The following is a 23,065-nucleotide window of genomic DNA, read 5'->3' as shown; positions in this document are numbered from 1 at the left end:
TTCTGTGGTGCTTTCGTTGCGTGTGGATGGGCTGAAGTGAAAGCCGCTGCACACGCCTGGAGGAGAGGGTGAAGCGAAAGAGGGGGCGGAGACATGGATTTCCATGCCGTACTGATCGAGAGAGGGCGATGCCGCATCGGAACAAAAACGGATGTTCATATGGACTTAATTGCCGCCGCATCCGGCTTTCTTGATCTGCCTGCACGGGCAGCGGCCTGGCTGATACTCATGCCTTCCGCTGCCCCCGCTCCCCTTCTTTGCAGTGGGACGCAAGTGACACAGCCGCCGTCTGATTCTGCGCGTGGGCGTGCTGTTCCGTTGTTCTCGTACCCGTTCACTTGCTGGACAGATCGGCGGATTTTGGGGGCCTTTCTCGCTCTCTCTGGGTCTCCTGCGTCAACTCCGCTCATCTCCTCTGCGACATTCTCTGTTCTGTCTCACGAGCAGATGAAGCAGAGCCGTGCGCTTGGGTTCAGGGACACACGCACACGCACACACACAAGGCCGATGGTGCGCGTTTCCTAACTCCGGATCCTCTCGGCACGCCGCGGCAAGCTCGAGTTCATGGACTACCGCGAGGACATCTCCGACGACACGTACAAGGCTTTCTTTGGCAGGTACAGCTGTCCAGTACAGCCAGCTCAGCCCAGTCGTGTGCGGGGACTGTCTGCGTTCTTTCACAGAGAATGGTATGCAGTACGTGTTTGTAAAGCGCCGCCACCTCTTTGTCGTCTGCGCCACCCTCGCCAATACGTCCCTGAGTGTGTCGGCAGAGTTTCTGATCCGCATGGCACAGCTGCGGAGGGACTACTTCGGCATCGTTTCGCAGGAGCGCGTGCGTAACAGCTTCATCCTCGTCCACGAGTTCCTGGATGGGGTGCCGGACTTTGATGTTGTGGAGGCTGAGGCGGATGGGCTACGACCGCTTATGATCAGCGACGTCATTCCCGTCCCGGCGTCTGAGACGCTGCTGGGCTCCATCTGCAGGGCCGACTCGGGCGAGAGGATGAAGTAGGTCGATGAGACCGCAATGTCGGTGCGGAAGGTCGACCTATCGGAGACAAACGAGATCTACGTGAATCTTCTGGAGCGGCTCGTCGTAGTGCTCAGCGCACGCGGGACCGTTGCGACAACGGTGGAGGGGCCCTCGCCCTGAAGCGCCTTCTCGCTGGAACGCCCAGCGCGGCGGTGGGGCTGTTAAACGAAGCTGTGCTGCGTGACGAGCTCACTGCCGACCAGCCCTTGGAGCCACCCGGTGTCAATGTGCTGGAGGGTGTCCCCTTCCACATTGGCATGGATTCTTCTCAGATTGCGCGAATGCCGCAGGAGCCGCTGCGCCTCACTGTCGGTGAAGTCACGGTGCTGCGTCACCGCTTGCCTGTGCCCAGCCGCAGTCTCGCTGCTCCCCCTCGCTCCGTCGCTGGAGGTGCAGTCGGTGTGACGAGCAGTGCTGATGATCCGCTTACATGGCGGCCTGCCTGCCGAGGCGACGGCGGCGGTCTTGTGAATTTTTGTGCCGCTGCTGTTGACCGCGTTGAGCGCAGTGGAAGACGCACGGAATGGAGGAGAAAGCCGCTCGTAGGAGTGGAGGGGCGGCGAGAGGGAGCTGTGTTGGCCGGTGCCCAAGCTCTCCGTCAACACCGGGCATCAAGCGTACCTACGTTTCACGACCGCTGAGGAAATGGCGGTGGCGATGTGGCGAGAGTTCAGGCCGCTGTGAGTATACTGTGGGGTACCACAGTTCAGCGTCACCGGTGCTTGTGTACTGGCGCTTCAAATTGTCGAGAGCGGTGCTGCAGCAGGTCCAGGGACATGGATCTGGTGCATCAAGCAGACGAGTGCCTACACCTTCCGCGCTGAGTGAGCGCTGCTGCTCTTCTGCTCTTCTGCCGTTGCTGTCGACGCGACACACACGCTCGCGGCGTTGCGCCTTTTCTGTCGTTCTCTCCTCGTTTTGTGTTTCATTGCACCCCACCCCACCCTTCGCAGCGTTCAACGGGCGGGCGGCAGAGGGGGGGAGGCGGAAGACCCACTATGCTGTGCGGGCTAGCGTAGTTCTCTGCCACGGCACTCTTGACACCATGGCAGATGGGATGCGTGGCCTCTGCCTCTTGCTTGTCCGCTCAGATTCCGCAGCACGAACAACTCTCCCGTGCTGCACTCTTCGCGCGGTGACTTTCTCCATATCACTACCCTTGCGAGCCTCCCTCCTCTCTATCTGATATCGGTTACTTTCTTCTTCCGTGCGCGTGCTGCAGAACGCATCTGTCCGGGCCTCACCCACGGCTCTTGCTCGAACACAGTAGACCTCACTCCCACTGTTGAAAGGGAGAGGAAGGCGCACGCGGACGCCGAAACTGCTGCCGGTTCTTTGGGCGGATGCAGCAGCCTCCTTGTTGCGCTAGATCAGCCGCTGCCTCTCTCTTCCTCATCTCTCCAACTTCTCTCCTTCGACTTGTGAGAAGAGCAACGGCATCACCGCCGGACACCCTCCACACTAGAACATCCTCCGCTTGCGACCGCACACACAAGACTGTGGCGCATAAGGGCGGCTTTGAACGCCTCGTGACGGCTCCTCCTCACGCAGCAGCCTCATTCGTTCATTATTCATTTGTGCTTCGCCTCCCTTCTCCCGCGTCCCCCCTGCCTCGCCCCTTCTCCCTCCGCGTCGATCTTTGGCGACGAGATGGAGTACAACGGCGTGAAGCTTCCGATGCCTCAGCTGCGGCTCCCGGCCGACTACGTGTACAACCCCCTCTACTTCGTGCCCAATTCAAACGCCATCTCCAAGGGCGGCGTTGGCGAGGACGATGCTGTGGAGCCGCTACAGCGTTTATCGCACGCCGTGTTGCCCGCCACCACCTACCTGCACCGTCCACTGCATTTTTCACCGTCGTCGTCAAACGCAACGCCGGTGCGCAGTCAGGGTAACCGGTCTCTCAGCAGGGAGAGCAGACTCGCCCGCAGATCGGGCGACTCATCCCCTGCGACAGCTTCCGCGCCACGACAGAGACGCTCGTCGTCGATGGCAGCTGCACACGCGGCGCGGCGGAGACGCGGTCATGCGCTGACGCAGGAGGTGGCCGCGTGGCAGCGCCGCTCCGGTGTAGACTGCACGGATGAGTTGTCAGTGACGGCACCGTCGCAGGAGGTTACTGTGGATGCAACGCATACCAATCTTAGCACCTCCGTACTTCGACCTACCCGTGCCACTCAGCTGCACGACGACTACGTTCTCCACTACATTGAGGAGCGCGACGAGGCAGCGCAGAACATCTTCTTTCGCCGGAAAGGGTGGCCACGGCCAGGGGCTGCGCTGGACAGCCCATATAGACAGCACCGCATTTCTTCTGCTTCCCCGTTACGGAACGGTTTCCTCACGCCAACGCGCACGGAAAACAGCAGTGCGGCTTCCTTGCCAACGCCGCGATTCACCAAAGCCGCTCAACTCCGGCAACAGTCTGCGGTTCAGCTATTGGAGAAACTGGAGAGGTGTGAGTTGGAGAAAGCAGCGGAGGAGACCTTGGCGCAGGCAGTCGCCGAGGCAAGCTCCCGTCGGGCATTGATGCGACTGAGGACTGGCGCTCATTCGAACTCATCCTCCCAGCTCCTCGCAGTGCAGCGCAGCGGCGGTCCGCGCGATGCGAGTGCTGCGTTGCCTTTCAACGGTACGGACCCATCCCATCATATACCGCGCCGGCACCACACCTCATGCACCGGATCATCCGGTGACGCTATCAATGGTGAGGGCCATCGGCTAAAGGCGACGACGAGGGGTGCTTCCACGCATTCTGCGCCAAGAGAGGAGTGGCGGTCTGCCGCCTCGACCTCCTTTGATGAGAGAGGGAAAACGCTGAACAGGCAGCCGTTCGTCGCCGAAGCGACACACGCGTCATCCAAAGGTCTCGTGCCGGATGCCCCGGGGCTGGTGCCATGCTCGAAGCACCGCTCTCGCAAAGCAAGCAAGGAAACACTCAAGGCTCCCCATGGAGAGCTGAGTGCTGCGAAATCCACTGAGGCGATGGCGGTGCTACCTACGCTTGCCGCACGTAACGGCGGCGAGCGCGTGCCGTCTCGCCACCATCGTCGCCAGCGCTGCTCATACGCTGTCGAGCGCGATGCTGGCGGCGTTTCGCCTGTGGCTGTCCGTGACGTGCGCGGCACCGCCCACCCCACTCCGTCGACAGCCGCTGTGCCCCGGGAGCGTGAGCAGCGTGGCATCGGTAACCCACCGGCTGTCCGGGGCACAGAGATGACTTCAAATGGGGATGCTCCACTGGCACAGCGTGTGACCTCGTCAAAGTCACCGCATCGGCGGGACGGTGACGACGCCTCGTCTTCCTCCGTGTCGTCCATCATCTTCACGGTGCTATCTGGCCCTCGAGAGGGCATCGCAGAGGCACACCCGCCGGAGGCTCGGCACGACTGGCAGCAGGTCACCGCTCAGGGAAGTCGGATGCGGGAAGGCGGTGACGACGCAGATGACAGCTCACTGGAGTTTCAAAGCACTGGTGGAAGCGACTGGGAGCATTCAGCGAGTCTCTTGACATGTTCCGCGCCTGCGGCTGCTCTGCCGCCGTCTGCCGTCCGAAGCGCGGAGTGGTCTCCTGTCACGTCACCAGATCTCTCCCGCGTTCCTTCGCCAACGCACGCGAGTGCATCCGTCACGAGCGACGAGGCGCACATTTCCCTTGCCACCGCCGCCGCTCCTCACAAACAAAAGACGAAGACTTCTTGTGCCGAGAAGGTGTTCGAGAGGGCACCGCACACCGTTGGAGCGAATGCATCTCCAGCACCGCGACGGCCTCTGGGGCAAGTGCTGCAGGACACACGTGAAGAGCCTTCAGCGCGTTCAAGTGCAAGAAACCTTGAACGAGGTGGAGCTTGCCTGCCGCCAGTGGATGCTTACCCGGCCACGGCTCACGCGCCTCAGACACCTTGTACCGAACGCTCGAGTGACGTGAGTCTGAGATCGGTTTCTCAAGACTCCTACCATGCAGGTAACTCTATCTCTAGCAGGTCAGGCGAGGTCGAGGCGCAACCTCCGAGTCGGAGCGAGTCGACAGACCGGAGTGCGCAGTTTGCTGCAACTCCGCTTCAGCAGCCCGTGCGGAACGAGGTGGCAGAGGGGGATTTGGAGAAGGCCCCGAACGACGCGGAGGAGGAGCGGCACGAGGGCTCCGCCTTGTCGATGCAGTCGTCATTTGCGTCGATCGCCTCCTACCACACGGAGGTGCACGTAGGCGTGCTTGAAGTAGCAAATGGCGCCGCAGATGAACCTCTTGAAGTGGCCACATCACAGACGGAGCTGCTACCCTACTACCGCACCGCAAAGCCCTCGTCTGCAACTGTCGAGTCGCGCCTTCACCGCCGCGACGAGCATGACTGGAGCCTCAAATCGAACGCACACACCTCCTCTCACGGGGACGATGCCATCAGAGCTGGCGATGGCAAGCAGGCGCTGCGTGGGCACGCCCTCGCTGTTCCCTCATCGTCTTCTTGGCTGCTGAGCGCTTCGGAAGGCATCGGCTCTGCACTGTGCGAGTTCGTCCCCTCTCCGGCAAGCGGTGAAAGCGATGCCCGCAGCAGTGTGGCGACCGACGCATACACGGCGGGTGGCCGTGGCAGCTGCCGCGTGCTTCCTACATGTGGTCTTCCACTGCCGCCCACAAACTGCACACACGTGGCAGCCGCAAGGGAGGCGCGTCAGCGGGCAGTTGTCGAGGCTGGCCACATCTCAGACAGCCGAACGCGTCAACTCACAGCAGCTGACGTGGGCGAAAAGCCACCGTATCCGCCGCGAGTAGAGGGGCCGGTGGGGAAGGAGCCGCTAGATTCGTCGGACCAGCCTAGCATGCAGGAAAGCGGTCCCTGCACTTCCGCACCACCGTCGGCAGCAGGGGCACCAAGCGCTGCGGTGGTAGCATCTGCGGAGAACGGCACGAGAGGCGATGTCCGACCTGAGGTGGTAGTCGACAGGGCGGCGGCACTCGCCCATGGAAAGACCACAGATGGTGCGCCAGGTGCCGCTGTGCCTTTAGACGCCGTAGCCGTGCTTTGCACCGATCGAAAAGGGGATGTGGACCGTCCTTCTGCGAAGGAGGGTGGGTATCGGCGTGACCGTAATGAATCGCTCGCAACGGTGACAGTAGTGGCAGCACGTGAAACATCATCGTCGTCTTTGGTGGGTGCGGAACAACCGGCAGCGATAAAGAATGCGTTGACGGTATCGTTGCCGGTGAAAGACGCACCTTCCTCACGCGCCGTGTTTTCCCATTCAAGCCGCTTCGCCATAGGCAGAGAAGACAGGCCGGCTGAGAAGGCGATGGGAGGCCTGACTTGTGACGTCGACAGTGTACCTCCTCAAAGCCACGCGAAGTCGATCCGTTCGGTGCAGGAGACCGGCGATTCCTTCTCAGATGACACCGCAGGTTCACGAACTGTCGTTCTCGCCTCCCTGCCTCACTCATTGACTGACACACATGCAGATGCGGCTGTGGCGAAGGCAAAGGGCCAACAGAGTGCTGTGGAGCTGCGTGACGGGGCGGAGGCTGCACCGGCGCCGTGCATTGCTAAGATTCGGTCAGTCACATCTTCCGTGCGGACGAGTGCGCAGCCGGCGGAGGTGAGCGCTATTCCACTCAACGCGGCGGCGGTGCAGCCTGAAGACGCGACTTTGCACCGATCTCGCTCCGCCTCGGCAGAGGTCAGCGGTGCAAATCGTGCTGACCACATGGCGGCTGTGGGCATGAACACTCCTCTCCCGTTATCGACATGGCCGCGCACAGCTGAGCTCGCCTTCTCCACGGCCTCCACTCTGGCCACCGATCACGGCTCCTTTTCTCTGCACTTCACGGAGGCGGAGCAGTCGCCCCGGGAGCGATCGGTGTATGCGCGGCAAGCTGCATCGCTCAGCAACGGCGGAGGCGAAGAGCTGGGCGAGGGTGTGCCGCACAGCCACGCGCCAACGCCGCTGCAGTTTCGCCCCCCGCGGCAGAGGAGGCAGGCGACACCGCCGTACGAAGGGGTGGAGCTGGCAGGTACCTCTGCAGCCGAGGAGCGCAAGAGCGACGCGCCGCTTGCTTCTGCGTTTTCCCGCTCCGACACGTCGACGCGGTGTCTGTGTGCTGCCTCGACCGAGCTCCAAACGGACCTGCACGTGCGGGAGCACACGAACGAGAGAGCGGCGGCGACTAGCGCGGTGCCTTTTGGAGCCTCCATTAACGGTATCTCTTCGGAAAGAGTACAGAGCAAGCGGGAGGGAGGCAGGCGGGCGGCCGCGGAGGACAGCGTCGCTCTTGACAGGTCCGCCCCACCCAGTGCGGGCATGACCTTGGAGCAGGCAGCAGTGTCGGCTGAGTATTCTCATGAGTCCCCTGCGCGCCTGCTTTCTTCATCGACATCGAGCAGCACACACTTTCTGGCTCGCAGCCCCTCTTCATCTCCGTCACAGTCCAGCAGCTTCTCCACAACTCCGACGGCGACGAGTCCATTTCTGCCCAACTCGCTGGGGCGGCTCGATTTACCTGAGCAAGGTGATGGCGGGAAGGTGGATTTCAAGTTGAGGGCCGAAGATGACTGCAGTGGGTTAGTGGCCGGCAACGCGGCTGATGCTAACCGAAGCACTTTCTCGTGCAGCACGTCATGCGATTCACCGGAGCATGCTGCACCAGTGCAGCTCACCGAGCCGGCCTCTACCGACGCCGCGGTGATCACGACGCCGTTTCGACCAAGCTCTCCTGTTCCCGGCAGCGACTTCAACACGCCGTGCTCGCAGATATCCGAGCACATCACGTGGAGTACCGGCACATGGGCCGATCGGGAGCATGTCAGCACTTCACCCGATCATGCGGAGGCGGGTGCGGCCGAGAGCGACTTGGGGGTTCTCCGCAAGGGGGCGTGTTCTGCCCCGTCAGTGCCCCTCATGCGGGTGAGGTACTTGAATCAAGACATGTGAACCGCCCGCCCGGCAGCAGCGCGTGGACCTCTGCATCGGTGTGGGTGTGCGTGTCTGGATGACGGCGTACGCTCTCTTGTTTTTCTCTCGCGCTGCGGCTCACTATCCTCGAACATCGCGCATATTTCTTGAGCACCTTAGCCGGTGACGGTGACCAACTGCTGTCGCTCACTGCACCCTTTGTCTACATCGTCGTGCATGTGACGGTGTCGAGAGATGCAAAGCCTGGGCTTCCTCTCTCCGCAGGCGAACCAACGGTGTGGTCTGTCTGTGCTGTCATGTCTCTTCCTCCTCGTTGAGCTATGCGACCTCTCCCTTTGCCCTCCAAGGGTTCCTCATTGGATTGATGCCGCTGCTGCTGCTACGCCTCTTCGCTTTCTCTGCATCCCTCGCCTTGCCCACCCCCGAATGCTTTGGCTGCTCTGTCGGACGTCGATATACCGGTGAGAGGGCTTTAGCAGACGGTGTTTGGCCTGTTGGTCTCACCTGCTACGTCCTCCACCGCATTGATTACGTTTGGGGAGCACTCACACGCTCTCACACGCCGTGCCTTTTCCTTTCCCTTCGACGTTAGCGCTTCTGTGCGCTGTGTCCACACCTCTTCCAGACTGGGGGGCTGATGTCTGTCGTCGCTGCGTTGTGCGCGTACTAGTGTGGATCCTGCGGTGAGCTTTTTTCTCATGTGCGCCGTACCCCCCCCTGACATCAACACCGTCATGTCTGATCGCTACGAATTCATAGAGACGAGCTTACAGTTTTCAAGCTCTAGTGGCTTCAGTACCCTGTTGCCTCCCATAGACGAGGAGGCATGCACTGATGTGCGGGTCTTAGTAGTAGCGAAGGCCTCCTCTGGCAAGAGGCAAGGTGAGAAGGGCAGCGGTACACATGCGCGCAGCCTGCAGCGCGTTGTGCCGCCCTCCTTCCTGCACAACGAGGCGGCAGCGGGGGCGTACGTCGGGGGCCAGCTTTCCATTCATCGAGGGCTCACCGCGTCGTCGTCGAGGCTGGAAAGCAGCAATGGCGTGCACGACTCCGCGACGGCCACGGGCGACTCGGAGTACTACTTCCTCTCCACCATACGCGGTAGCACATCCCCGCCTGGCATGAGCACCTACTTTGGCGGTGCAGTAGCTTCTGCCGCACCGGTAGCTCGCGTGGCAGATACAGCGATGTCCCTCATGTCGGATATCGAGTCCTTCGAGGACATTGAGACCCCTCGCAGCATTGATGTCAGTGCGCCCGCAGCCGCACAGGTCTCGCGCACCGTCTCACCGTCGCCGCCGACAATGTCGTTGCACTCGCACAAGATGGGATCTCGTGGCGACTTGCTCCCCGCTGAGGTTGTTGTTGTGAACGCCGAGGAGGCGCGAGCTGCTCACGCGCTGCTCACCTCCTCCGCTGCCGCCATAATTGCGCGGTATCGACTTGTGAAGTTCAAGGTGGTGCAGCGCATCTACCGCATCTACTACGACAAGTGGCGGTGGGAAATTTTTCAGAGCACGTCCGCGGTGCCGCCGCTGCATGTCACCGAGGGCATACAAGCATCCGCGCTGTCTCAGCGCTCCGCCTCGGCGGGGACGGAGTTTGCCGACATCGACTCCTTTCACACCAGCCGCTCCATGAGTCTTTCCGGGGACAGCCCTGGCGTGCACATAGCGGTGACCATCTCGCCGCGGGACGCGCAGCCTCTTCGTTCCACGTCAGCGACATCTACTCCCTCTCCGCAGTTCGGGGAGGGGGAGAGCGAGAGAGGGATCTCTGTCACATGGTCACCGGCGCCGGCGTTTCAACTGGAGACCTTTGCATCTGCATCGCCGCCACCGCCATCGCAACCCTCCAAGCATCGCACGCCCACGTTTTCCATCCCTCCGCCTGCTCCGCCGACGGACGGCATTGCCGTGCGCACGAAGCCCGCGAAGCTCGTGGATTTTGGGCGCCCCTCCGAGGGGCCGAAGCGCAAGAGGGTACATCTCGCCTCAACCCCGGCGGTGAATCTGCCAGCGGTGGTTCCTTCGCCGGAGCGCATCTTCCGATGCTGAACGCACGGCCATCAATCTTCTGTTTCTTTCTCCGCCTGCGCGTGTCTATTTGGTTGGCACGACAGCGTCATGGACGGTCGGTGACGCCTAGATCCCCGCTGTGAACATAGAGCAAGTTACTCAACCTCTTCTTCAGGCGTGCGTTGCCGTCCCCCCTCTTCCCTTTTACTTTTCGCGTGGCTCGTTGTATCCTGACGGATGCACATCAACACGCATGAGCTCCGCGCGGACACTGGCGATGCGACGGGTGGGAATGGGGCTCGCCGGCCGCTCTCCTCGAGGTCACCGCGACGCTTGTGCGCATCTCACAGATGATGTTGGCTGCCGCGTGGACGCTGGCTGCACCTTCAGGCTGCTCATCGCTCTCCGGCTCTGCCTGTCTCTGTCTGTTCAACGTCTCCCAGTACCGCTCTCTCGCCATCTCTCCGCCCTTTCCCGTGTTGCTCGCTTACATCCTTTGCCCACCGCTACCCCCCCCCTCGCGTGCACTGCACAGACTAACAGGGCGCTGCCAATGGCGTCAAACGGGAGAGGCTCGCCGTCTCCTGCGCCACTCAAGCGGCAGTCTGCCAAGAAGCCGGCGTTCAACGTGACCTCGCCGGCGCTGGCACGTCTCAGCACCTTTGCTGAGTATGCGGATCGGCGTCATGAGCTCTTGGCAGACATTCACGACGGACTTGAGGATCATGTGCGTAAAATGGAGGAGCGGGCTAGGCAGGCTCTCGCCCACGCATCGGCAGTGGCTGAAACCTGCAGGGCTCAGGAGACAGAGTGCCTAGAGTACATTGAAGGACTGGAGGACAGGGTCAGGGACTTGCACAGGGCCAAGCGGGAGTGTGCGGCAGAGCTGAAAGCCCTTCAGACATCGACGGAAAGGAGCCGTCAGAGCCTGGAGAAGGAGCTTCACGATTTGCGCAAGGCCGTGGAGGAGACGCGGCGACAGCAGCTGCTCGCCCAAGAAGGGCAGCAGCACTACGAAATGCTGTGCGACGCCGCGAAGCGTCGCTACGAGCTGGCCGAAGCGTACCTAAAGGACTTCACAGCGAAGGTCGAGTTCCGCTTCCACGAGGCTGTCGCATCACTCCAGGTAGCGGCGCAAGAGCGGAAGCGGTGGGCAGACGAGCAGTGCGCACTCAATGAGAAGCGCGTTCGCGACGCCGCACTGCAAGCAGAGCAGAGCGACTTCAGCGCCTTCCTTTGCCGTGCCACCGAGGATGTCGAGGAGACTGGCGCAGTGAAGCCTGCAGAACAATGCGCAGCGGCAGTGGAGCCGAAACTCATGCGCGACTTGAAGCGTGATGTGGTGGCGCTCGCGGCGTCTGTGGCAGCTCGACTACAACTCATCGTGGAGCAGCAGAGCGCAGCCGAAGCCGGACTCGATGGACTGCCACCGTGCATCACTGGGGAAGGCTGCGACTCCATTTACGCGTTGTGTCGAGCTGCTGCTCGATCGACGTTGGAGGGAAACCAGGAGAGCTGGAAGAGAGATCAACAGGCCGCCTGCGAAGCTGTATCTGTCTCTCATGCAACACGGACGCTCAGTGGTTTGGAGGTAACAGTGAAGGACGCGCTGCTCGAGTTGTGTGCGGCGGCCGCTTCGGCCTCGTCAACCCCAAGCGCAAAAGCCCATGCGTGCCTGCACGAACCCCCGACAGGAGCAGCGGCGCCTCTCGATATCAGTGCTGCCAATGCATCTGTCAGCTCGAGTGCATCACCGCCAAGTCCCGGAAAGGAACGGCCCCCCATTCCAGTGCAGGCGTCATCATTGCCGGGATCGTCTCGTCGGCAGAGCGAAAGCGTGACATTCCCTGAACGCAGGCTCATCGAGGATTTCTCGTGGAGCACAGACGCGTTTGCTACCATCTTCACTCCTCGCAAATGATGGCGATGACACCAAGTTCCGGAGACACGTGGTGCGTGGACTTTCGCATGCCTGTCTCCTCCTCTCTCTCCCTCTCCCTCTCGCGTGCATGGCAAAGCCGCTGTCCTGTGCCGTTGCGCACTCCGGCGGAATGTGCGTCTACCAACCACAAGACAAGACACAAGCGGTGCCGCGGAAGCTTGACGAACAGCATTCTATTCAAAAGGAATAGCAGCATGTAGCTCCCTACGGTCGATGCGCGCTGCTTGCGTTCCCGCCTCTATCCAGCGGCGCATCAAAAGGCGCCGTTGCTTTCCTGCGCTGCTCATGTGACGTCTCTTTTCCTTTTGCCAGCAGGGCACACGCCTTCCAGTCTCCTTCCGCCCTCCCCTGCCCCTTACCCATTGCTCTTGTGCCACCACAAAGTCAGTCACTGGCTCGCTCACAGCGGCATCTTGGCACGCCGCGGTATCTCTATTTTGACAAGGCAAACTCTCTCCCTCGTGCCCGTGTGACAAGACCCATGCGCATTCGCCGCACGTGCAAGCTGCCCACTGCTGTGCCAGCTGCTGCGCCCCCCTTCCCCTTCACAGCCGAAGCATAGGAAACTCTCTTGTGAGGTCGAACTAGGTGTGTGCGAGAGGTGGGGAGGCGTAGGGGGACGCATGGCGCGCAGCACCACCGCCGTCGATGTGGCTGCCGCCTCTGCGCTCATTCGGGCATTTTGTCTGCTGATTTCCCCTTTCGTCGGAGTCGTGCCCGTGCATCGGTCGCAGACCCGCGGTGTACGCTCCTTCTCTGATTCCCTTCGTTTAGCTTTGCTTTGTGGCCCTCAATGTATGCGCACCGCACATATTCTACGTCCGAAGGACCCGTAACGCCCCCCCCCTCCTCCATCCCCTGCCCCACCATCGCTGCTATCTACGGTATCATTACCGTACGCTTGCCTGCTCACCACCCTCTTCGGTGGGCCACCCTTCTTTGTCTTCGTACACCTCACGCTTACCATACATCGGCGCTGTCACTGGCAGCGTCCAAAAGGCACACACGCACACACACTAAAGCAGAAGCCAACGTTCCACTGTCACCAGTTCCGTTTCGCGCGCGCAGAGCTTCTCCGCATCTTTCTCTCTCTCTGCTGAACCACTCGTGCCGCCGTGGTGTGCAGGCACTTACGCTTCGCTTGGCAACGCAGGTGCTGCGTGGACTCGTCAGTCTCGTGTTTCTTTTCCTTCGCTGACGAAGGAATGCTCGTCGATCGAGTGCGCAAGGCCCAGACAGGGGCGTACATCCACCCCCGAGTCAACGGCGAGGAGGCGACGCTGTCCGTTTCAGGGCATCGTCAGGTGACTCTGCACTGCGCCGGGGACTTCATCCCTGACCCCTTCCCGTTTGCTGAAGTCGTCTTTTCACCCTTCTACATTACACTGTAATCCTGCCGTGTTTCCGATGGCAGGAGACTGCAGCTTGACTCTGCGGTGCAGCGGCGTGCATCGAGCTTCTGCGATGTGCCGCGCCGCACCACCATAGTCCATGGAGATCCTGTGTCACACGTGAGTGAGGCGTTTTACAACGTGCTGCTCCTCGCTGCCGAGGAGGTGGGGATGCATCGGTGGTGCCCGTCTCTCACAGAGCGCGTACGAGTGCGTCTTCAACGTGGTTCGCGTGAACCCGTGGGGAGAGGCGGACCTGCTGGAGGCGGCGGGGCGGGCACATTGTCGCGGCTCACCGTGCTACTCGGGGAAGACTGCCGAGAAGGGGATATCGCTGTGGAGCAAGAGCACATCTGTACCGCTTCGCACATCGGCACATCGCCAGCTCTTCAAGAGCACGCTGAAGCAGCTGTGCCGCGGCCCCTCCCCCCTCCCTATAGCTAGGGGCTTGACGACACAGCTGCGTGCGTGCAGCAGGTACGGCTGGCTGTGTACGCTCCCGTGAGTGACTCGACGGCGGGCGATCGTGTTTTGTGCGCAGAACACCTCATTTCGCTGGTGCGTCTGTTTGCGACGTTGGCGCCAGCTTTCGCCCGTCAATGGAGGCGCTCTGCGAGATGCTGGTGTCCCGGTGCCAGGGCAACGTGCTAGACAACCCACTGCTGTCTGTACTGCTCCCCGGCGTGTCTGATGACTGCCTGGCGATCCTCACGTGCATTGGCGCGTGCTGTTTCGGGTGCAGCAGCGAGCGACGGCAGCGCCCCACCGCGGCTTCGTCGTCGTTGGCTGCGGCCACTGTGGCTTCCTCGAGGAGCGGGACTGCCAAGGGCACGCCCTCTCAGGACTTGGAGCTGCTGATGTCCGTGGCGCCTAGCATCAGATACCGATTGTGGCAGATGCCACAACCGCAGGAGCCGAGCGCAGCTGCACCGCGCACACGACTTTCCTGCTCCTCACGTGCGTCGAACAGCGCCCCTTTCGCACAGTTGGACGAGTCCGTAGATCGCCTCCGTGGGCTGCGGGGTCTGGGGGAGTCTCCCGCGGGTAAGCCAAGTCTTGTGAGGGACAGCACAACTTCCACGTCGCCGCCTCCAGAGGCGAGGCGTACTGCGTCAGCGACGTCCCGTGACATTGGGCACATCAGCGCTCAGCATGGCAAGAGAGCCGCTTGCCGCTACACCACCAGAGAGAGCACAAAACGGGAGCGGTGAAAGTAGTCGGGGCGGAGAGACCCGAAGGCTCGACGCTATCAGGGAAGCAAGTGCCCTTATCGCCCGCCCCAGCATGGTTGCGAAGGGACGGGCCGCTAGAGCGTGTCGACTAGAGAAGCCGGCATCTGCCACGGTCCTTGAGATGGTGGCGAAGGTGCGAAAACGGTACCCGCACTACGACGCCAAAGAGGCTACCCTCTCTGTGCACCGCAAGGAGCAGCAGACGCCATGCGCGGAGCTGGTGCGAAGGGTGCAAAAACTGCACGTACTGGTGGACGAAGGACAGTGCCACACCGCTGAGCTGTGACACGGCGCGGGTGCTCCAGAGCCTGGAACTTGTCATTTGGAAAGCTTGCGCCAGCAGGAGCAGAAACTACCAACGTCCCTTGAGACGCTTGACTCGTGCGCAGCCTATGTGACTGCGACGTGCCGGCTGTACAGGGACAACGTGGATGCGAAAATGCTGCTGATGGACGGTGTGAAGCGCTACTTGGCGCGGCGTATCAGCTTCGCTGCGTGGGTGAAGCGGGCGGGCATCCTGCACCAGCGGTGCGAACACTACGACCACCGAGTCGATGTACTACAGCGTCAGGAGGCTTCTCTCAGCCGTCAGATGCTCTCGATAGAGCTGGAAGCTGCTGCTCTGTGAACAGAGGTGCAGCGGTTGGAGGAGTGGCGCGACACGACAGAGCGTGATATCGCCGAGGACAAGCAAGCTGCAGCTGCGAACCAAGTGGAGGCCGTCGAGGAGTACGAGGAGGGTATTGTGAGTGTGCGGCGAGTGCAAGGTGAGCGCGATGCTGTCGCGGGCGAGCTGACGGATCTGGTGGCGCGGCGCGCGGAGGCTTCCGATGGTGCGAGGCGCGCTTCTTTATAGTATTCGAGAGTATACGAAGACCCTCTGCGGGGTTTGAGACGTTCTTCTTGTCGCCCCTCTTCTCCGAGGGCCATGGGCGGCAGCACGGAGGGCAGACGATGACATACACGCATGGCCCTTTGTACAGCTGCGACGCACACGTCGACCCGTAAGAAGGCGTCCCCTCAGCAAGATCCATATATGTGTATGTGGGCATGTATGCGTGGTCTGCCTCTCGTCTTCACGACGGCATTCGCCCGTGTGTGTTGTCGCTTCGGGCGGTTTGGTGCTTCCACGCTCTCTTTCGCCATCACGCAAGCTCGTCTGCTACCCGGAAGGTGCGTGCGCGTTGGCGGGGGCGATTTGCATGCACTTTTTTTCTGCTCGTGTGTATGCTTGCCTTGGTCCCGTGGCGCCCGTTGGGTGCGTCTCCCCTCCCCCTCCCCGACTTCTTGCTATCCCTTTTCTCTTGATACCACTGGCGCCCGTGGGTTCTGACACCTGCATCTTGTAGCTGCACTGCGCGCTTCCTCGCGGTGTGCCGGTGTTACACACGAGTACATCCGAAGTCGAATGTGCAGTGCAGCGCTGAAGAAAACAAAAGGCGAGGTGAACGCATGACATCGTGGAGCGGGGAAAGGGGCACCAATGGTTGTGCGCCTGGGCGGTGGTTTCTCTCGTTGCCTCGTGCCTCCTCCCTTTTTTACCTCTGCTGTGGTTGGCTTGCGTCATGCTGCAGACGTAACCCCCCGTACCTCAGACGCGCAGGTGGCGTGTGCTGTCCCCTCGAGCAGCAGCGATACTCTTCTCGCTCCGCTGCCTCCCCGTCAGCTGGTTTCACGCCACGGGTTTATGGTGCGGCGACTGCCGCGGCGCATCGTTTCCCTTTCTCCCTTATCTCTGCAAGGCTCGCCTTTTGCCTGTTTTCATCGTGCCTTCTGTCCATGTCCCGTCCCAACGCACGCTGACGCGCACAGCCCGCACTCGACACAGACCTTCTCAGCGGCATTCAGCGTACCCCATTAGCCTCAAGGGGGGCTGTCCAATAAAGGACAGGCACGAACTCTCAGCACACGCCACTACGCGCCGCATGGAGGAGCTGGCCAAGTCGCTGCAGCAGGCGCAGGCCGCGGTTCTGGGTGTGCAGGATGACCTCGCGCTTCTCCGTGCACATGTGGAGGAGGAAGCAGAAGGGCGGGGCTACGACAGCGTTGTTAAGGCTGCTGCTGTTGGCCTCGAGACAAGCGTCGCCTTGAATAACCCGTACTACATGGATCTGCATACCTCTGTGCATCGGAGGCAAGAGGCGGCCTCGCTGCTGCTCCAGCGCTGCGCACACATCTTTTACGAAGAGTTTGGTGCTCTTGAGGAGAAGGCGGCGCGCCTGGAGAATGTCCGGGTAAAGGAGAAGGAGCTGCAGTCGGCCAAGAAGAGCATGCAGCGGTACTTCGATGCGCACTCGAAGGAGTTGGCAGAGGAACGCGACCGCCACGATGGCGAGCTTCGACTCGAGTGGGAGCGCCGGCATCACCTCGAAGACGGCCTTCTGCGTCTCCAGCTAGAACTGCGCCAGCAGCGCCTAGCGCACAACGTGTTGCTCATATGGATGAAGAAGGCAATGATGCGCAACCTCGCTCGCGAGTACACGCGGCGGCGGGAAGCAACCCGAGAGACGTACCAATGCGCCACCTGTGACGCACTCGTCCATCAGCAGCGAGTGACGGCAGCGCATCGGGCGCTGTGCACGTGGCGGTCTCGAATGCAGCAGCGCCGCTGCCAGCGTCTCAAGACCGCAGCGGCAGAGGCGGAGCAGCGAGCGCAGTTTTTCCGTGACGAGCTCGCCGCCACCCAGCAGACTCTGCATGAGCGTCTCAACAGGGACGTCAGCGAGCGCGACCGCATTGCCACCGCGGTAGCAACTCAGGAGAAGGAATGCGCCCAGCACGAGGACGAGGTGCATCGCCTTCGCACAGCTCTGCGGGACATGACAGTGGAGTTTAGCGAGCGCACCCGTACGTACGTCCGTCAGCAGGAGGCCATTGAGCAGCTCTTTGCGCGCAAGGAGGCGACGCTTCGCGACACCGTCTGCAGCTTGCAGGCAGCGCTGACCACAGAGCGGCAGGCGCATGTTGCGTTGGCGGAGTCATCTGAGCACTTTGTCGACCACGTGAACGCCTGCTGGAAGGCGCAGCTGCAGGAGCTGACCGAGGCGGTGCGGCGCAAGGAGGAGTACGCATACCACACCGTCCTAGGACTAACCGGCCGTCTGCAGCACCGCCATGGCAGTCTACGGCAGGAGGCAGCTAAGCTGGCACGTGACGTCGATACACTTGCCCCGCTGAGTGAGCGCTGCGTGCGGTTGGAGAATGCACTCGCCGAGTCCGAGCAGCTGCTGAAGCGAAGCAAGGCATCTAGCCAGTCATGGGAGCGACGCTACAAAACTGCTCATGTGGTGGGGGCACTCCTGACGGATCGCGTCGCTTCCGCGGGCAGTGCGGCGCTGCGGGCTCGGTCCTTCATCCGGTGGTTGGGTCATAGCCACACCATTTCTAGCGAGAGGTCGCAGCGTAGTATCTGCAGTCTCTCTGACAAAATGGAGGCCCAACGTCGTCAACTGCTCGTCCAGCAGCAAGAGCAGTCCTCGCGTCACCAGGCAGAGGTGGCGCAGCTCCGTGACGAGCTGGAGCAGCTGCGTCGCGCCAACATGCGACTGCAGTCGCAGCTGGAGGCCGCCGCACGCACGCAACGCGAGCGAGATGGCGCCTACTACGACAGTGAGGTGCGGAACGGCGAGCTGTCAGCGGCTATGCTGCGGGAGAAGATGGAGCGGCGCGGCGTGGAGGAGAAATGGTGGAGCAGCCGTGCCTCTGGCCTGCTGTTGCAGGAGGCGCAGCAGCGGCTGTATATTGAGGCGCAAGAGGGGCAGTGGTGGGGAACGCTGCTCATGCGTGAGGGCAAAGTATTGAAAGTTTGGACTGCTTCTCTGCACTGCGATGCCGCGCAGCTCACAGCCGTGTGCGAGGGCTGGCAGCAGCATTGCCACCAGATCGAAGCAGCGCATACTTCTGTGCAGAAAACCGCGGCAGCGCGGACGGCGTGTGCCCTGGAGCGAGGGGTGTTGCACGCGCAGACACTGGTTGTGTGGACCTCGTGGCGAGAGTGGGCACAGCAGAGGCGCGGCGTGGCTGCTTTAGAGGCGCGATTGTCGGAGTCCAGAAGGGAGATGATAGAGCGGCACGGCAAGGAGTTGGCACGGTCGCACACCAGCCACGACATGGCGTTGCAGCGCCTACAGCGCGAGCACACTCTGGAGAAGACACAGCTGCAGTCCATCCACCAGGAACGATGTGCGGCCCTGCGGCGTGCGCAGGCGGAGGAGCTGGCACAGCTCTCCGAGCGACATGCGCAGCAGCTCAAAATCGCGCAGACAGCCTACGCCGCGGATGTCGCGCAGCGGGACGAAGAGGCAGGCGCGATGCAAGAGCAGCTGGACCACGTGGGCTGCCTTGTGGTAGAGTACTGCGCTCAGGCAACCTACAGTCGATGGCGTGCATGGGCCGCAGAGCGGCAAGCGCAGCGCACGGTCCGGCAGCGCCGTGGAATGATCGCGCAACTATGGGAATGGCACACTGTCCGGACAACGATGATCGACGCCTGCGGAGCTGCCAAGGCTTCTCTATTGGCATCCTCAACTATCGAGATCGCGCAGGAGCGTGCGGTGGAAGCTCGGTGGCAGGTGCAGCACATGGCTCAGGAGACGGAGCTGTGCCACTCCCAGCAGCACAAGCTGCAGGCAGCGAAGGAGGTGGCGGAGGAGGAGGCGGCCTACTTGCGAGGCGAGCTGCAGCACGTGCGCACGCTGTATGACGCGGAGGCGCACTACACGGAGCGGCTGCTGTGTACCGCCACAGAGGAGCGACGTGCCTACCGCAGCACTCTCATGTTTACTGTTCGAATGGCCGAGTGGCGAGAGTTGGCGCACTGCAGCTTTGCGGAGCATCAGGTAGCTGCGATGGAGGCCTTCGCGGATGCGGCTGGGAAGGCTATGACAGAGGTGTCTGTAGCTCGCAGCGCCGAGCTTGCGGGCTACGTGGCGCAGGTCGAGGAGGAGGTGGTGGTGGTGCCCAACGCACGCGCCAGCGGGGCAATCGCGTCGCCGTCAGGAGAGAGCGGTGCGGAAAAGGCGCGCACCTCCGATGGCGACAGCACACTTGACATGAGCGGGCAGGGACCTGGCGAGCGTGAGGTGGACGAGCACAGCGCGGATGTGTCCACCGGCGATGGTGGCGGTCAGCGCCGCTCCACCTGCGCAATGGCCGTGACGCCGCCACTTGTGCAGGTCGTTCCTGAAGACCTGGTCTCGCGCCTTCGGTCGATAGAGAGTTACGTGATGGCCACGGGTGACTCATGTGAGGCGGAGTACGAAGTCGATACCGCCTCTTCAGAGCAGTGCGGTCCCCTACTTACTGAGCCTTTTCTTGAAGCGCGGGCGCCGTCGTCTCCTCATCTGGCAGCCGCCTCCAGCCACGAGGTGGAGCAAGCTGGTGTGCCCTTGGCGGTGCGTCACCTCCTTGAACTTGTGCGCCTGGCGGCGCTGCGTGGGGCTGCAGCGCACAAGCACGATCGCGCGGCCGAGCTCGCCGTCATCCAGGAGAAGCGGGCTCGCTCGGAGGAGGCGTTGGCAAGTCTTCGAGAGAGCATGGGGGGTCTACTGGCGGAGCAGCGTTCTCTTGCAGAGGAGATGCACGCAGACGCTCAGCAACGACGACAACAGTATTCCACTTCCCGAGAGGTCGGCTCGGCGCAGGCGTCCCTAGCGTCGACGGAGTCGTGGCACGAACGGCTGAGCGCGCTTGCTGACCGGTATACGCGAGTGCTTGAAACCTTCTGCACCGACGTCACGGGCCACCAGGAGACGTTTTATAGCGTGAAGGGCATGTTGGTTGAGGCCGACGAGTTCTCGGAGAGATTGCTGCAGCGCTTCGCGGAGAATGCGCGTGCAATGGCGCAGCTGCGGGCGCAAGTTCCCGCTCAGGTATCTGGAATCGCATCCGCCCATGGGAGTGGTGACGGCCCCGATGTCACCTTACCTGCAGACATGGCGGCTACGGTGGGGACGGTACCACCCTCCTCGCCGGAGCCGAAGGCGCCATCGCTGCCCGTGACACCCCCCTCGTCACCTGGGCTTCCCGACAACCCCATTCACGCTGCTTGCTCGCAGCGCAGCTCCTTCGGCGCCACCACCAGCGCTGTGGGCTCCACCTCGCCCGCCGCCTCTACACCAGAGAGGCGCGGGCTGCGGGACCGCGTGCGATTCCTCGAGAGGCTTCTTGTTGAAACCAAAGTGCAGCTGGCGGAGGCAAAGTCGCTGGTTGGAGTGGCCCATCGTGCCGCCTCTCTCGCCAAGGCATCCGCTGAGGCGGAGGTGTGGGCAGCTCAGGATGCCGAGGACTTTAGCCAGTTGGCGGTGTCGAAGGAACAGCTCCTTGTTCTCTACGCCGCCTCGGAGTCGACCACCCGCACGCTCATGACGGCGATGCGCGAGTACGACACGCAGCGGCGCGGCACGCAGGTGGAGATGTCGCAGCAACTGCGAACAGCATGCGCTGCGGTGGAGGATGCGCTGCAGGCGCGCCACCGCATCGACGTAGAGCGCTACGAGGCGAAGGTGCGCGCCTTGTCCGACTCTCTCGCCGCGGCTGCGAGGGAGCAGTCCAGAGCCGAGACCCGCTACGGGGAGTTGGAGCAGCAGCTGAAGTCAGAGGCGGCGAACTGGGCCGAAAAGTACTCGCGTGACACACAGCTCATACGGCAGAGCTGCATGTCCGAAATTGACGAGCTGACGGGCCACCAGCGGCTGCTAGAGGACGAGCTCCAGCAATGCCGCCGCGCCACCCAGTCATCTGTCCAGCAGGCTGTGGAACGTCAAACGGAACTGCTGAGGCTCGAGTACACGGAGAAGCTGCGCCGCTTCGAGCGGAACGTGGCACGGATGGCCACTGAAAAGGCATTGCTGGAGGGCCGTCTGCGGTCCGTGGAGGAGGACTGCGTGCGGCAAGTGCAGCTGGAGCGGGCAGCGGTGGCGCGCCTTCAGCATCGACTGACAGGTGACGCGGGTGCTGTGGCAGAGGTGGCCTGTGTGGCGACTTTGGCGAGTTGGGAGATGCATCTCGTCGGCGCCGCAGAACTGTATGCGCGCTGCGCGGCGGACAAGGCGGCGTGGCTAGCCGCGTGTGTTGCTGGCCTGATGGAGCGGGAGCGGGAGCAGTGGGAAACGGAGGTGATACAGCTGCGGGAGCGTGTGGCGTTTCTCCTAGAAGCCTCAGGTACTGACCCCGCAGCGCCTGCGTGCGACGACTCCTTTCAAGGGTCGACAAACGTGCAGGAAAGCGGCAGGATCACCAGCCCCCAGGATAAGGCGGACAACTCGTCGCAGGCACTCACGGTCTCACCATCTCCCCGCCGCAGCAACCAGGGTGTCTCGTCGGGAGAGGGTGGTGCCAGCATCGCTGCGTGTGGCGCCACCGCAGAGAGCACCCCTCGACGCGCAGTCTCCAGCCCCTCGGCAGCGAAGACGTCCCGCGGAACCCAAGGTACTGTGTCAGTAGTCTCACATGACACAACCCCCACACGGTGCCGGAGTCTCTCGGTCGAGTCGCTGGAGCTATCACAGTCCTTCCTCCGCTACTCACAGATGTTGAGCGACCAGCGGTCACGGAATGTCACGCGGTTGGAGCGGGCAACCGCGCTGGCCGCCGAAGTTGACGATCTCCTCTTGCGTGGTGCCCAGCTCGGCCATTCAGCGGCCTCGCAGAGCGCTCGCTAGATCGGCAGAGGTGTGGGGAGACGGCGCAATGCACACCGTGTCAATGCCATCATGACGACGTGTCGGTTTCTGTGCCGCAAGGAAGGCGTTCCGGGTCGCGTTTCGTTCGCCTTCGTCAGCTCAGCTGCTCAGTCCACTTGTCTCCTTCCAATGCGAATGCTGCAGACGGTGCTCCACCATATGTTTGGACACCTCCTTCTACCGCCGCCACTGCCACCTCCTCCTCCCTCACGTTGTTGGCTGCTGCACACACACGCACATGCAGGTTTTGTTCTGTGACTTCGTTGGCGCTCTGAGAGCTGCACGCGTTTCGGCTCCTCCGTTCGCCTCCTCTGCTCTCGTCCGCCTGTACACTCCTCTTTGTCTTTTGGTGTTCGTGCGTGTGGGTGTGCGTGTACGCGCGTCTCTTCACTGTCTGCGCTCCACCACCGCGTTAGACTACGTTTTCCTTTTCTCTCTCTTCCTCTGCACGTGTACACAACTGACACCTTTGAAGATTAGACTTCACGAACTCGACTTGCAAGCATGACAGAGGAACGGCACGCTTTTCAGTAGCGGTGGGACCCCTTCGCAGGGTCCAGGACGCATGCGCGTCAGGTCTTTTTTACGAGCACCCGCTGACACCCCTACTTTGCCCGTGGGTCGACTCGTCGCCCACCACTTTCTCCCCCCTTCTCCCACTGTGTGTCATCGCTGCCTTGCTCTCGCCTCTCGCCCTCCATCGCGCCATCCTTCCTCCGCACTCTCCTGTTTCGCTGTCACTAACAGCTGCCCCGCTCGGCCTCCCCCCACTCTTCGAACTCGTACTTCCGCACCCCACCCCATACCCACAGGAAGGCCGGGTGCGTGCGCGTGCATGTGTGCCACGGAGTAGAGGAGACA

At 62.0% G+C, this 23,065-nt stretch overlaps 4 protein-coding genes and 2 pseudogenes across 4 annotated transcripts, besides 2 other annotated features; all 6 read left to right on the top strand.

Annotated features, from left to right (window-relative positions):
* The first annotated feature begins 691 nt into the window (after positions 1-691).
* Positions 692-1,720, top strand: LMXM_30_3035 (annotated as a pseudogene).
* Positions 692-1,720: a sequence feature.
* Positions 1,721-2,686: 966 nt separating this feature from the next.
* On the top strand, positions 2,687-7,957 carry LMXM_30_3030 (hypothetical protein, unknown function; the record flags this gene model as incomplete). Its single annotated transcript, XM_003877772.1, has 1 exon — positions 2,687-7,957. One exon carries the CDS (start codon positions 2,687-2,689, stop codon positions 7,955-7,957), a length of 5,271 nt encoding a protein of 1,756 aa, XP_003877821.1.
* Positions 7,958-8,637: 680 nt separating this feature from the next.
* LMXM_30_3020 (hypothetical protein, unknown function) lies at positions 8,638-9,996 on the top strand (the record flags this gene model as incomplete). The annotated part of the gene is made up of 1 exon (XM_003877771.1): positions 8,638-9,996. The coding sequence occupies one exon, from the start codon at positions 8,638-8,640 to the stop codon at positions 9,994-9,996; it is 1,359 nt and encodes a 452-aa protein (XP_003877820.1).
* Positions 9,997-10,210: 214 nt separating this feature from the next.
* LMXM_30_3010 (hypothetical protein, unknown function) lies at positions 10,211-11,878 on the top strand (the record flags this gene model as incomplete). The annotated part of the gene is made up of 1 exon (XM_003877770.1): positions 10,211-11,878. One exon carries the CDS (start codon positions 10,211-10,213, stop codon positions 11,876-11,878), a length of 1,668 nt encoding a protein of 555 aa, XP_003877819.1.
* Positions 11,879-13,104: 1,226 nt separating this feature from the next.
* On the top strand, positions 13,105-14,808 carry LMXM_30_3000 (annotated as a pseudogene).
* Positions 13,105-14,808: a sequence feature.
* Positions 14,809-16,447: 1,639 nt separating this feature from the next.
* Positions 16,448-22,183, top strand: LMXM_30_2990 (conserved hypothetical protein; the record flags this gene model as incomplete). The annotated part of the gene is made up of 1 exon (XM_003877769.1): positions 16,448-22,183. The coding sequence occupies one exon, from the start codon at positions 16,448-16,450 to the stop codon at positions 22,181-22,183; it is 5,736 nt and encodes a 1,911-aa protein (XP_003877818.1).
* Between the last annotated feature and the right edge of the window lie 882 nt (positions 22,184-23,065).

This window comes from Leishmania mexicana, chromosome 30, assembly GCF_000234665.1.
Source record: "Leishmania mexicana MHOM/GT/2001/U1103 complete genome, chromosome 30".
In the NCBI taxonomy this organism is placed as follows: Eukaryota; Euglenozoa; class Kinetoplastea; order Trypanosomatida; family Trypanosomatidae; genus Leishmania; species Leishmania mexicana.
Note: the sequence above shows the minus strand (reverse complement) of the source record. Positions and strands in the feature narration are given on the sequence as shown.